The 15,739-nt window shown below is 38.7% G+C and overlaps 1 protein-coding gene across 1 annotated transcript in view; it reads right to left on the reverse strand.

Moving 5' to 3' along the window:
- gpc1b (glypican 1b) overlaps positions 1-15,739 on the reverse strand; it is a 62,124-nt gene that overhangs the window by 22,459 nt on the left and 23,926 nt on the right. The window contains exon 2 of the mRNA XM_086172054.1: positions 3,017-3,175. Within this exon, the coding sequence (XP_086028180.1) occupies positions 3,017-3,175 (159 nt within the window). The remainder of the gene's footprint in view (positions 1-3,016; positions 3,176-15,739) is intronic.

Below are 15,739 nucleotides of genomic sequence, written 5' to 3' on the forward strand. Positions count from 1 at the left end.
CAATGTATAAACATATTGACTCTTGTTTACTGTCTCTCTCATGCTTAATGAGGTGTATGTAAAAACCTCAATAGTTCAAGAATTGCAGGTTGACATTAACTAACTTGAAAGGAATTTGTATGTCTTGGACAAGTTTGTGTGTGTGTGTGTGTGTGTGTGTGTGTGTGTGTGTGTGTGTGTATTTTGGCCGAGTGACAGTTTGAAAGTAAACCCATGACACCATGCCACTAATCACTGTGATCTGCAAAGGTCAGGCTAAGCAGTCCAACTCAGCAACTCAGAGACCTGACTAGCATATTTGCTGTCACAGAACGGCCAAAGAGATCAAGCAGAGCACAGAGACACCTCTCCATTAACTGGGGCAGCTAATTAAACACACACATACACACACTGCCTTGATGTGCCAGTGATCACACATTTAATGCCATGAGCACTAGCATGACAGATATGTCACTATATAATTTTACGTAAATACAAATTATGAATAAATATATCATGGTACCAAAACAGTGCTATATGTATACACTCTTTACATCTCGTTGCAATAATATGCTTATAATTATATTGTTTTGTTTTGTTTTGCTACCTATCTGGTTTCACTGTGGATAGCAGAATAAGAATTTGATTATTAAAGGGAAACATGTTTCCAGACTACACATATGACAATAAGCACTTTGAATCTTGAACGTCTTATTGCTGCCTATTGATGTGGTGTCCCATCACAGCACTGATGAATAATTTTACGATGAAAAGGCAATCTAATGTCTGGTTATTCAATCTCCCTCAAAACAGTTGAGTATAGAAGATGTATGAAGCTATTGTGCAGGAGTGGTGCTCAGTGAGAAAGAGGCCTCCTCTTTTTCATGTACATTAAAATGGCTGAAGTTATTAGAAATAATTTGATCATATTCAGACTGTTAATGCTCTCTTTATATACTATATGCTTCCAAATATTTGTCCTGTGTCCATTTACAGAAAACCACCTCTTTGGAATTTACCGTTGCATTAAGTCTTGAGGATCACATTTTATAATGTTAATAAACAAGAACAGCATCCATTCAGGTGGTCTCTAGTATTGTTGATTACAGCTTAGTGGGCAATACACAATAACATTTAAACATAATTTGTTGCCTTGACTAATCTGCATTCAGTCCCATGACACACAAGGACACAAACACAATGGTAAATTAGAAAACACAACATTAATTTGAAAATTAAATAAACAAAGTAGAAAACACAGCAAGTCCAAGGACCTACAGCAAATGGGATGTAAGAATGACTCAAATAAATAAGAGACCGCAAAAGAAAACAACAAAACAAACTAAATTTCTTATTGAAAAAAAAAAAAAGTAATCTGGTGATTGAAAAACATAATCACAGATGAGTCGAACTTACAATCTTTCTTTGAAAGCATGGATAATGTTCATTACATCACTCCTTCACAAGGGTAGAAAACATTGTGGTATGTGAAATGGCAAATTTTGAAGACATTATCTCCACTATACTGGATAATATCACTGAGAAATGTGTTTGTTTTGGTTTGGTTTTTGCTGGTGATAAGAATGTTTTCCAGCTAACAAGGGTCATTATATACTTCTATCTGTATGTCTTATAAAATGCCATCGTTACTATCATACTCATCAAACTGAAAAGGAGAGTTAATCTGCAATAAGGTTTGCACGACCCATGGCCAGTCTCTTCATCAGATAAAAAAAAGCTATCCAGTCTGCTGGCATAAGTAATTTTTGCTTTCATAATTGCCAGTACACTTAAAAAGCTGTCAAGGTCTCGGTGGTTTGTCATTTTGGGGTTCACTGTCGGTCATAAGGAGCCATGAGAGAAAAAGAAAAAAAGTACTTGACTTCAAATATACTATCAGTTTTCTTTTATACATGGCAAAGATATTTTCTCTGCACAATAAACCAGACGATTGACCGAAGCAGCCAAAGGGGTGATCAGTGTGTCTTCAAAGACAAACTTGGAGGTATAAACTCTGATTATTAGTCTACAATACAGACAGAAGCAAGATTTGCAGAGGGTAATTCCAGGTTGCAATTTACTGTAGCAACACACTCGTCAAAATACCTTGATTAAAAAAAAGCTATTGTTTAGTTTCATTCAACTTACAAGAAGGCGGGTTTTCTGAGGTAACAAATGTGGGATTCAATTTTCAAAGGAATAATGAAAAATTGTGTATTAAATGTAGTACATCAGTTTCAAATTCTAGCGAAGGGAATGAAAAAGTTATTATTATGCAAAAGGATTTGACAAGAGGGTAAAGAAGTTTATACCGAGAACATTCTTCTTCACCTTATCCTTTCAGCTGTTCCCTTCAGGGGTCACCAGGTTTCTGCCTTCATCTAACTTCATACCAAGTACATCAATCACACCACAACAAGAACTCTAGTCCCATTCTTAAGATTTTTTAGACTATATGGATCTATGACTGGTGCACATGGTCGACTCTGTAATGTGTATGAAGTGCAGCAGGGATTCAGCTTACTCCAATGGAGGTCTGCTCATGATGATAAAACACAGTCACTTAATGATTTCATTCAGTCATGAATCTATTTGCAAGCCATTCAGACCCAGAAAAAAACATTAAACAAAACAGTATGAGCTGTTCGTGTTGCTGACGAATATTCAGTCTGAAATATCAAATGTGCAGTTTAGTTATCCTGCAGCATACTAAGATGTTACATTTAGATCAGTATAGCCAAATTGAATACACATCATGAAGTCAAATAAAGTGATTTCCTCAAATCTTGATTTTTTTTTAGAGTTGTTTACTTTTGCTGTACTCTGATATATCATTCTTATAACTACCACCTTACCACGAAGCTGGCACACCGATAACACCGCAAAAATACTATGCTCTTCTTTGAAGGTATGACAGTAGAAGGGTGCTTGAACAGACCTAACTAAAGTAAAAAGCTGACGAACACCAAATACATCAAATTCCATGCCTCAATGTATCCATGCATCTATATTGATTAAAAAAAACTATTACACTAACCATCAAAGGCCTTGTACTGTCCAGTGAGTGTTGCCTGTAGGGATTTTCCAGCCTCCTTGGCTAGTCCCTCCATCTCCCGGCGACTCAGCAGTGCCAAGTTGTCTTCCATGTTGCTGGTGCAGCAGGTGTAACCCTGGGCACAGATGCGCAGGTGCTCCCCTGTCGAGAAGAAGTGTTGAGATACGGGAAGAGAAAAGGAGTGAAGGGTTGGTTTGAAAAAAAAAAAAACAAAGGGGGGAAAAAAGAGAAGACAAAAAAAGTGAGCGACTGAAGAGGACATTCATTTACCAGGTTGTGTCATCCAAGTTGAAACTAAAAAAAAAAAGTTTCTTTGCTCTTTGCTGCTGAATGAGTTGTTCATTAGTCAGTATGAGCAACAGAGGGGGAATTAGTTGCACTGAGGGAAAAGGTTTCACTTGATCACTCTATTAGTCAGGACACACGAGCAGTAATTCTAATGCCGAGAGTAAGCTATGAATTATTCCAGAGGTTGAAAATGGTAAATGAGTAGGTCTGCGATATTTTCCGAAAAGGCCTAAAACAGTTAAGTAATTCTTTCAAAAATGTGCAACTTAAAGCCCTTTAAACCACACTTTCCTTAAAACATTCTTAGCACATTAGTTGTCTCTGACAGACCTGCTGAAGGACTCATTGGGGAGAACCACTGAGAGGTGTGTGTGTACTTAATGAATTGAACTATATTTTTAATATTTTAGCAATAAGCAATCTGACTGCACCTTAGTATGTTACTGGTAATTTTCATTTGTTCAACTCTCACAGAACTGAAATGTGTGATAAATGCATAGGAACAGATTAGTCCTTTGTTATAAATTTAGAGTTCCTCTTGATGTATAATGTTGCTGGAGATTATTACTGTTACCCATCATTATCCAACACTTCAGGTATATTTTATAGCCTCTGTGTGAATCCATGCACCTCACTTATTGGGTGTGAATCTTTTTTTTTTTTTAACTGTCCTTTTAAGTGCTTCATCAAGGCCAACTGTAAAGTGGAACAATTTTTCTCTTCAAAAAGCAAAGTGAAGTCGTGGACACAAAGGATGGCAAGGAAGGTGACACGAGCCATCGCTCAGAACCTCATGAACGATCATGGCATGACTCATGCCCACACACCAGTTTGCGGGCGAAATTAACTGACAAGGTTAGGCAGAAGAGACAAGATTTTTGAAGTGAGAGGCGAACTGAAAGACAAGATTAAAGAGGAGGGGGTTGTCATTTTATACTATCAGATGTATAAATGGGAAAACACTTAGATATGGACACACAATAGCTTTACCTAGTTTGCAGTTTAATACCCTCCACTGACCAATTCAACTGCATATTAAAGCTTTGTGAGAAGGATTTGTAGAATTGCACAACCTAATATATTAAAAATCTCTCTCTCTGTCCCACACAGACACACATATACCCACACCTTTGCACGCACACACAGAAACACACACTCTCTTATATAGTAGGACGATCCAATGAAAACACCAAATCAGAGAAGGCTGTTTCAGACATTTGTGATGTAAAATGGTATGGTTATTTATTGAATGAAAGTAATGAAGACTATGTGTGTTTTGAAAATGAAATATCAAATTAAAGTATGGACCTTCCTTATTGCCTCAGATTTTTAAAACCAGTCGGCATTTTAATATTAGAGGCATTTTTCTGAGAGAAGAATTGCTCGATTTTGTGTAGTCACAAAACTGGCCACATTGTACTTTGACACTGACTTAACAAGTAAAAATGATCAGTTCGGTAGCTAATGTGAAATCCCAAAAGTACTTCTACTAACTCTTAATTTTATCTAAATTGAAAAGTAGGAAATTACATTGGATCAAAAGCCAGTTGAAAACTCAGTCAGGATGTAGCTTGGGGTGATGGATAGGCCAAATAAACATGGACTTAGCTGGCAACAGCAAACCAAGACAGCTGTTATAAGAGAAAATTCATTTCCTGCTTTCAACTGTGAGTCAGAACAGTTAACAGTTAACAAACAATTGTCCCAGCATCTCAACAATATAGCACATTTTAATCCATAATATTTATCAATGTATTTCCCTGGTCCTCTTCAGATGTAAACATTAAGAGATTAACTTGACATTGGCGTTGACATGTTTTTTTTTCACCTATATCTGTATCTACAGCACAAGTAGAAAAAGTGACATACAGTGTTCGCACCCTGGAACAGGGAAATTGGAACGTTTGTTGCAATTGCGTATTTTCTATGCCTAGCAATAACAACAAATGTTTTTACAACACAGCATTTATCCCCTCATCGTACATTAAAAACATTTACTTATGCATTAACAAATCCCTAGCTTCCCCTCACTATTTCCTGTCTTTATTTTTCTAAAATTGTTCAAGCAATCTGAATTAACTCCATGGAATGCATGATGGACAATAAAAACATGGTCATAACAATAACGTTAATAGCACATCTCCTACAAGAGGAAGTTAATCAGAGATTAACTGATTTCAGTAAGTTGAGGATGGGCTGCATGTGAGTAAAGCCTGCAAATACTGAATGACTTATTCAAATGCATTTGAATTGTCTTGCATTGTAAAGGGAAATTATATTATTGCATACAGCACCAATGGTAACACTGTTACTGTATGTGTGTTTGAGAGGACAGAATTAGGGTTAATTTTTGTTTAACCCCACAGCATTTTTTTAATCAGATCGTTTTTTGACAGATATAGCTGTTAAATGGTGAGCAAATCCAAAACCATTAGCTTATCATTGTTGAACAGGGGAAAAAGCTTCCTATTAACAAGCAATCGTGGAATGCAGAATGAGGTTTAGCACACAAGATAAAGCTTTGTGGAGAATGACAAGCAGCAGCTTTTGAAGATAGTGGGAAACACAGAGAGCATAGGGTGACAGAAAATTAAGAATGACTCAAAGCCAGAAGGTCTATATAATTTTTCTGGTGGTGTATGAACATTCATAGTGTCAGTTTGGTCTAGAAATGCAGCAATTACTGTCTCGGCAGTCTGCCGGGTTGCTTCTTTCTGCAAAATCCCCACTAATACCATAACAAGAATCTACAAATCACGCTTCACTCATTGATGATGTCCAACAGACACGTTCAGTTTGTTAAATGAAGTGAAAACTATGAATGTGCAGTTAGGGTTCAGGAGCGGGTGTGAATTTTTGAGCTGAAGAACAAACACATATACTAGATATTGTGCTTATTTACAGCTGTTTCGTGTGTATACATCTAGAGGCCAATGTATAATATGTTAACAAACTATGCGCCTATCTGTTTGGTCTTTTCTTGTATTGTATTTATAGGTTACTATGTATGAGCACTGAATAATGCACAATTTGACCGATGATGTCAACCAGTTCAAACCAGCAAAACCAATACCGTTCAATTTTGCACATACCACAGCTAAATAATCAAACTCTTATCAGCTTGAGTGCAGCAGGCATCTGTAAATCAGAGAATATTGAACTCATTTCATGGTGTGTTTTATAAGCTCAAAGACCTCTTCTGCTATAACCTGATTTTTTAATAAGCAAGGAGATGGCATTTACTGAGTAGTCCATTGTATTGTTATTATGATTAAATTTCTGCTATATGGGTATGATGTTACACATTTTAATTTTAGGGTCAAGGATGTAACGTTTTTTTAATTTCTTTTTTTTTTTAAGAACACACTTTTCTGTTCACCCGAACATGCATAATTTGGAAGAGCAAACATGTTACTAAGACTAAAGAAATAGAATGAGTACCTTGGGGGGTTTGTTGGCTGATTTGTTAATCCTATCAGTGAGACAATTCTAATGACATTGTAATCTCCCACTTGTTACAAGCCTTCCTTGGTATTTCCACATCTTTTTCTTTGAACATTACCAGAATTGATGTGAAAGATTTATATCACAGTCATATCATAATTGACTGCATATTGTGAAGAAGACTATGCAGTGATGTAAAGGTGAGTTACTTAGGGAGTGAGGCAGCTTAAAGTCTATACAGTGCTTTCTAGTTAACGCACAGAGCTTTTATAACCGTGCACATGTAAGATTGGAGGGAAAACACACATGCACAGTCATTGGATTAAAGATAATGTGTAGAAAAATAAGTGCCACTGAGCGAGCGAGACACGACTGAACCAGCGCAAAACAAAAGTAGTGCAGCAAAGAATAGTTATTCAAAAATAAAAGGCTTCCATCATGCATGTGTAATTGCCGGGTTTTTCCTTTTATTGTCGACCTTCACACTAACCCACTAGTTACCCAGACTTTTACAAGCTTGTGATGGCTTTCCAAAGGCTCCCACATTAATTGCACTTTACAATTGAAGCCCTTTGGTACAGTATAGTCCATTTTTCTCGTACAAATCGGCAACCTGGAAACCTATATTACCAGCTGACCAGTTTTTCCTTTATGTAATTACCACTTTCACCAAAGACCCCGTTATACACAAAGGATATGAGGACCCCATTCTGTTAATAATGTTCTGTACAATCACACCTAATCGGAGCTTGTGGAAAAAAAAAAAAAAAAAAGAATCACTCAAATGGCCGGGCAAAGTTTGACCAACCGCACATTATAACTACACCCAAGACGAATTGCCTAATGGTTGATGCAATTATATAATGATGTGGGCCGGGATGAGTAGATGATTACGTTACAGTTAAATGGCTATGGATGTGATTAATTCAAAAAGTGACCAGGCTCTATTAACAAATGAGCCTGGAACAAATCCAGTGAGGCAGAGAAGCAAAGAGGAGTAAAGGACAGATGAGACAAAATGGAAGATGTCAAAAGACAAGATCATTCACCACATATAGTCATATTCTCTTAAAGTTACAGACAATATCCTTTGGACGGATGGAACATTCTCTTGCGAAATGGACTTCTTTTTGTTCTGATCCTTGCACAGTAATTCATACTGCACTTTGCCTCTGAAGAGAAAATACTTTCTTTTTTATTTGAAGGGCTGATGTTCTCTTTGAATGTGTTGTTAGATCCCGTTAAGGCTAAAGGACCAGTTTCAGCATGACAAAGTGAGAGGTAGCAGCAAATAAAATTAGGAACCATGTCTGTGTTTCTCTGATGGTTTACAGCCTTCACCCATAGCAACTCACAAAAACCAGATGTTGGAACTTCAAACTTCAGCAACAGCGTCACTGTTTACAGAAAAAAATGGATTAGGCACGGTGGTTTCTAATGTTACAAAGATGAAAGGAAATATGTGCAAAAACATGACACATTGAAAGAAAGCAAGTGAAATGGTGATTTTTAATGGGTAGAAAGTAATGCTAAACAGAAACAGTGTCTTGTGTTCATATTTATTGGATGCATTGATTTAATAATTAGATTTATAGCGCCGAGAAAATCTGCAAAACAAAAAATTAAAATCACAAACTTAAGTACTGTTGCAGCTTTCTAATAAAAACTATAATTTGTAAGGAAAAAAAAATGCTATTAATTTGTCATATCCTCGACTCCCCACTCCTTTTTTGCGCTGTTTTCATGCTTCCTTCTCAAACTCACACAAGCACAAACAGACGAATGCTGTAATCCAAATCCAAGTTTATGGAGAGTGAGTGTCGTACGTTTTAAATTATGTTGGCAGCCTGTCTCATCCATTTAGAAGTTCGTCACAGAGCAGAGTCTGATCAGCTGTTGTCGCTTTCCCACTAACATTGCCTAATAACCTTGTCTCTTAAGCACTATTCGCTGTTTAACAATTTACTTTCCTTCCACTCTGTTAACTGAGTCAAACTGACCCATTTACTAACATATCTCTTTCTTGCTGTTTCTCTCTCTCTTTTTCTCTGTCTCTTTGTCCTAGTTACAGCCAATAACCAACCCTCCTCCAGCAGGTTATAGGCTTGCCTCAACTTGAGGCTGTCTATGTGTTTACTTACTGAATGTCTCTGAGTTTACTGAATACAAAGAAGCCGGTGTTGTTGAAAGGTCAGAGCAAAATCTGGATAAAGCCACAGTATCAAGTTGATGATGATCTGTGACATGCTGTATCTTGAAGTCTTTAGAAATAAAGAATTAACCTGTGAGACTGCTGAGACCTGACCTCATTTCTGTATCTGCAGGAGCTTGAATGTGTGAATATGTTGGGAGCTGAAGGAGAAGCAGTCATGAACCATTGAGCAAAGGGTCTCTTAAATGCAAGCTGATTGCTCAATATCAGCTAAAGTAAATAGATGGGCCTTGATTGCTACTTGATTTTATGTACCAACTGCAAATTCAACTGCATCAAATAGTTGGAATAACATTCATTAAATACTCCCTGGCCACATTGCTGATTGATTTTTAAATTGATTTAACAAATTTGGAATGTATCAGGCTAACAGTGCAACCAAAAATGGCAGACCTTTCATTGAAAAATGGGTCTTGCACACTCTCCCTTATCATTGCACCCGCTTATCCGTTAATATATGTAAAAGTGGTTAAAAACGGTTCCCTTAGAAGGAAGTTTCAAGGTTCTAAGTAAGCATATTAACAGAATTATGTTTGAGCAAGAGAGAGAGTGAGCCTCTCTTTGAGGCAATATTACGTCTTGATGGTGAAAGAGACAACGAAGGAGTTACGTTTCACGTGCTGCTCATTGGTGTAGGCTAACAGATAGAAGCCAACCCATTATTGTCAGGGCTTGTCAAAGAAACAAGATACAGAACACATTCTATCAGGACAAAGTAGATGTAGATCCAGCGACAAGAGGCTGCGCATAGGAAAAAAAAGAAAAGAGGATAGAACACATAAAAGCTGGGACGGTGTATCAAACATCATCAGAGAAGTAAAAAGGTTTTCACAGAGTAATAAGGAAAACACAGGAGGAAGAAAATAGAGAAAAAATAGCAGCCAAATCAACATCAACATAATCAAATAATTGCTACTTATATTTTTGAGGGATTAATTTTAATATGATTAGCATTTTCATTGAATTTACTGTCATTCCTGTCTCTGCCAATGAATCTGTTGAAATCACAATCCAACCTATTACTATCACACTTTGGTTACATGGACAACATCAATATGTACCCTGTCATTTTAAACAAAGTGTAGATGCCATTCCGCATTGCTCATGGAATTCATACAAAATAAATATGGAAGACAAACTGAATCTATGATGAACCCTTGACATGAAATAATATCATCAAATGGGTCTCCCTCTTGGCAATGCTTTCATCAGAAAAGGCCCTCCGAGCTTCAGGCTTCAGGCATCGGGCTTGAACTCAAAAGCACACACCTGGCATTTCCAAGTTAAGTCATTTCCAATTCAATTTGTTATCCAAAATGAGATCTTTTTTAACACTAATGATTTAAAATATGCCTAAAATAGCAATTGACTTAACTATAGCGAGACAAAATATAGAGAGAAAATATCACTGGTAATCATCTCATGAAACACGTTTTTTTTTTTTTCTCCCGCTCTATTATTCCTCACACCCACCCACCAGTCTTTCCCTTCTTTACCTCTGGGTGGGAATTTGGCCAGAGAATCTGTGCCCCAGCAAATCCATACTTGCACAGATCCTCAAACACTGACATGTTTTATTTTTAGCTAGAGTGAGACAGCAGTCTTCACCTTCGGGCATTTCTTATCTCAATTATTGAAAGTCATTTGTCTACACATAATGGACTCCGGAGCGAGGTAATTGTTATCATCTGTCATTTGGGGATATGACATATTCATTTTTCAAAATGCCCCATTTGCGGAGAGACAACATTCATGTACTAATACAACGTTGAAAAATTTTAATGAAATGAACAAGGCGTGAATGCCCGCAATTATATTTGTGAATCAATAGACACAGAATCACAAAGTATGTGTGCCTGATAACTGACAATCATGTACATGATGACAGGCTCAAAACAAATTATTCATAAAAAGTCTGTTCTGAAAGAAGGCCTGACCAGGGGAGACTCATTGATAAGGAGAGCACTGTCTCCTGGATTATGTGTGTATATGCTCTTTGTGCCAAGAAACCTATTTTGAAGTCAGGTCAGGGCATGCAAGCAGCCCTCTCTTAGTCAGTGTGAATCAGTAAAATGCTGATAACAGACAGAAAGGCACAGCGAATTGACAGCCAGGCAGCAAGGCTGAATGGCAAACAAACAAAATATTAAATCCGCATGGAAAATAGGTAACAAGACAAAAGAGTGGATGATCTATTTAAATAGGCAGGCAGACAAAAGCAAACTGAATTAATCAATTCAAATATAGCCCATTTGAGAACAACAATGCTGTCAAGAAGAGGACAGTGATGCTGAGGAAAATCTCAAACACGTAAGTCTGAGGTATGGGGTTCCTTTGCCTCAATCCAGCCTATTCAACACAGTTTAGCCCACGCACAGCACAGTGGCTTGTTTCAGATCCTCGACCATCAAAGCATTGTTCTATTTAGGCCACCGTCTCCGAGGTCACACACATTTCCTGTGTGATGTTGAGTAGCATAAGCCTTGAACAGTCGCTATAGATAATGACTACTGACCACAACCTCCAGCTGCGCTTCAACTCCCTGGAAAAAACAGGACATTGATTGCTGACTCACCTAACTTTAATTTCTCAGTTTGCCAGCATGATTGCAGAAAAAGTATTTTGAATAAAAACATAAAATTTCAATATAAATTAAAAAAAAAGATCTCTATATCTGTAAAAAGGTATATATCAAACCATCTCTCTTGTGGCATCCCTGGGACATAAACATTTGATGTTGATAAATCATAACAAAGAGCACAACTTCTGATTTAAGACACAGATCATTCAGGTGTTCATGCATTAGAAACAGTTTATTTTTGAAAAATGCTGTTTCATCTTTACCAAGTAAAATTTGGACCTCACAACAAAACAGATATCTTTTTTTTATTTTGTAGCAACAAATGAACTTGTCAGTTGCCATACGAAGAAAAAAAAATGCAAACACAGATCTTAATCATAATTCAGAAACTCTGACCAAAGACCTAAAAGGAGCATCTATCCTTTTTTCAATTGATGGCATTCCACCTGGACAAGGTCAACCTAGATTATGTGAGTTTGCCACATTAGGACTTGTTGCTGTGAAAGTATGAGAATGACTGGTCAGACCACTTATCCATGTAAGGAAGCTTAGTGATGTTTAAAAAAATTCAATAAAAACATGAATTTGTTCACTGTTGATGTAGGCAGTGAAAGACTAGAAAATCCATGTTCTGCAGAGCACAATCCATCGATGAGAAGCACAGTAAATGTAATTCCCCTTTCAGCTAAAGTGAGGAGTAATTTCCTCACTTTAGCTAAAAGGGGAATTACAATACTTCTGGAAGTGCTTCTCGGCCAAATGTCAGAATTGAATGATACATTCAGAGAAAGAAGAAAAACAACATATAATACACCAAAGATGTGTTAGGGATTTACATTTTTGCATTTGTGAAGGTTTTAACGTGTGAATTGATGTGAAGTATGTGTATGTTACGCATTACTAAATATTAGTCATGATTACTTGACTATTTATAGACGATGCCACGGACAGTCGTTCAAGCCTGTAAGAGTTCAAAATGTCGGCAAGGGACTCATGCAGGCGCAGCTTTATGCTGCAGCTCCTTGACAGGTAAAAGCAAGCAAAATGTAAAGGAATGTTTGTGTCTATCACCCATTGCGCCTGTGTCTAATCCCCTTTTCAGTTGGAGCTTGAAAGAGGGCTTTTCACAAAAAGGGGGGGTGGTTGGGGGGGGGCAAATGCTTGTCAAACTGCACTCACTCCTGAACTTGGGAGTAGCAGTAGCTCTTTGCAAGCTGATTTCTTGTGCTTGTACTTACTTTCTCTCTGCCTCTCTTATACTCCTGCTCTGTCATCTGTTCAATCAATGTTTTTCCACTTCATTCAAGCATATACAAAGATGTTTTGTCACTTGCCAACATTTCCTTATTATACTGCAAATCTAAACGTTGTACTCTGCTCAGTCTACCCTTCATCCCCACCTTTTTTGATAAGCTTGCACTGCTTTCAAAGCCTGGATTCTTTCAAATATGCTTGTGTGTTCTTTTTTTGGATGCTCTATAAAGGCTTTTGACTCTCCTTCTCCACACTTTCATGTTATTCTTGTTATTATTTGTAAAACTTGCCATCTGCAGTGAGCCAGTAAAGTAGCATTGAAATGTTAACTTGAGCTTGACAAATGTTTCAGAACATGGGATTTTATAATATAGTAAAAAAAAAGGGTTACTAAATGACTGAGATACACACACAAACACACTTTGGGGTCCATTGTGTCCAATGATGATGCTTGCTCCAAGGGGAGGTTGGGAAGGGGGGGGTCAACATTGTTGTGACACTTCATGTGGCTGTGGAGGCCGATTTTTGAGCTACACACTGTCCACAGATGGAACAGGCATGTCCTGATGTTGGGTCTGCCTGGTGTCGGCAGGTGTCGCTATGCATATCTTGCGGTCCTCCTTTGAATTAAGATATTGCTGATTTGTTCAGTTGCTTTGTTGCAGGTAGCTTGACAGGTTGGTCTGTGAAACGCCAGCGCCTTGAGGTGGCCTGGGTTGATGTTACAGTGCCTCAGGAGTTCTTTTGTCCTAGTAGCCCCTTTTCTGGCCACCGGCAGCTCGATTACTTGTGCTGTTATCCATAGAGTACCTCTATGAGGCAATTGCCAGGCATGCAAATAGTTGCTGATGAGGTTTTGTTTTGTATTTCTCTGTCAAGAGATCAGTCAGCAGAGTGTGTGGAGCACTGGTAGGCAAACTGATGGACAAGACTGAGTGGACTCCCATTGATATGAAAGATAGCAGGTGAGGGGGATTTGGTGCAGAGTTGAGCCATGACCTCAGTTTTCTTGGTGTTGACTTGGAGACGGACAGATTGGTAAAGCGCTGAGATGGTGTCCAGAACGTGCTGCATAGATTCTGAGCTGTGCGCCGGGCCATGGATCTGGCAGGTTGATGTTTTTGTGTAAGCCTGGAGCTGTTGGATGTTAAAGAGGCTGCCGTTGAGTCTACACCATTTCTGTGCTGTAGGGCGCTGTGGAACAGTCAGGTGATTGTTGAGAGGAGGACGTTGAAAAGCACTTGTGCAGCCTTGCTTCACCCTGACATTGATCTTGAAAGGTTCTGACTGGAGCCCCCATTACAACTCTGACTTGAATTCCATTGTGTAGTTGTTGATTTCAGTAAAAATCGTCTTTTACACTGATCTCTGTGTTCAGGGTTGGTGCATAGGCACTTATGAGAGTGGCAAAGCGTTTCTTGGCAAGAGGAATGTGCCATGTCATGAGCCGTTCACCTATACCTATAGGCGACTCTGAGATATGCTGCAGCAGTTTGGTCTTCACAGCAATCCCACACAGCAGACGTGACGCAAACCTCATGACACCGGAATCCCCTTCCAAAAAAAGGTGTAGCCTGCACCTGCCTCTGTCAGGGGATCCTCACCATGTAGCATGGTCTCACTGAATGCTGCAATGTCAATTTGATATCGCGCAAGCTCAAGGACTGCAAGAGCTGTTCTTAAGTGGAGCCTGGTGATTGGTTCCAGCATGTCCAGAAGGGTGCGAATATTCCAGGTGGCGATGTGCAGATGTATATTCTTTTTTGTTGTACGGCCGCAATAAGGGATGCTCCGATGACTATGGCTAGCCATCAAAAGTTTGGATGTCATCCAATGTCAGTGTGGAACTGCTCAGACGCCGTGAAAGCTGCCAAGGTGGTGCACTGTCCCATCCTGCAACACAACAACCATCACGCCACTGCCACCTGTATACATGGTTTGGCGAGGCACTCCCAGCCACAACCTTGGCCCGCGCCTGCCGCCATTCCACATCGCCACAGGGCTTTTGTGGGGTGTGCGGGGGGGGGGGGGGGTGGTGAATGGAGCAAGGAGCTTGCATAAGGGGAAGAGTTTAAGGTGAGGGTGTGGGTGCGCAGTCCTCACTCCCACCGTTCTTCGCTCAAGCAGAGTAGCTTCCATGGCATGAGAAGGTGGATGGCAACCACCAGAAAGAGACGAGTTCAGGGCAAATAATTTAAGTGACTATGAACAGACTGCATCAGACAGAGGAAAGGACAGGGTCAAACAAACAGACAGAGAGAGAAAAAATAATGGGAAGGGTCAAAGGGCTCTACCCTATAATTCTACAAGATTGCATCTTATCAGGAGTCGATAGGTCGCACAAAACAGAACATAATGTCATACTTGAACCTGCTATCAAACTGTCAGACCATGATGTTGGTCATAAGGGTATTAAAAGTCAATCCCAGAATGATATTACTTGTTCTTAAACAAAAACAAGTTATCTAATATTCGGAATGGACAAGAACATTAAATGCTTATGGGGATAAAATTGAATATGGAAATCTTGTTCAAATGTGAATCAAAATTCTGGAAGATCTCACAGAATTAACTATGTTGAGTCCATTCAAATCCAATTCCTGTGCTGAATGAACAATAATAAAAGTACTTCTTGGAGATATTAGGGGCAAGCTGTGAGTGCAGATTGAAGATACAACACTATTTTTATTTGCTTGACTGGTCCATAAGCTGATACAGCTGGTCTTACCGAATTTTACTCGTCAAATAATCAAAGTTTTACTGTCATGAGAAGAGCACTAAATCAATACACTGCCAGGTTTCATCCATTATCCACACCAGATTGTTTTCACAATATTGGACTATCCAAGCAAGGCGCTAACTTTCTTTTTGTTTTGCAAGCTGAGTATTTACTGTATGTTGACTCACAGTCTGCTGTAGCAAAAGA

Source organism: Fistularia commersonii, chromosome 25 (genome assembly GCF_037954325.1).
Source record: "Fistularia commersonii isolate RoL2024-O1a breed Wild chromosome 25, RoL_Fcom_v1.0, whole genome shotgun sequence".
Classification (NCBI taxonomy): Eukaryota; Metazoa; Chordata; class Actinopteri; order Syngnathiformes; family Fistulariidae; genus Fistularia; species Fistularia commersonii.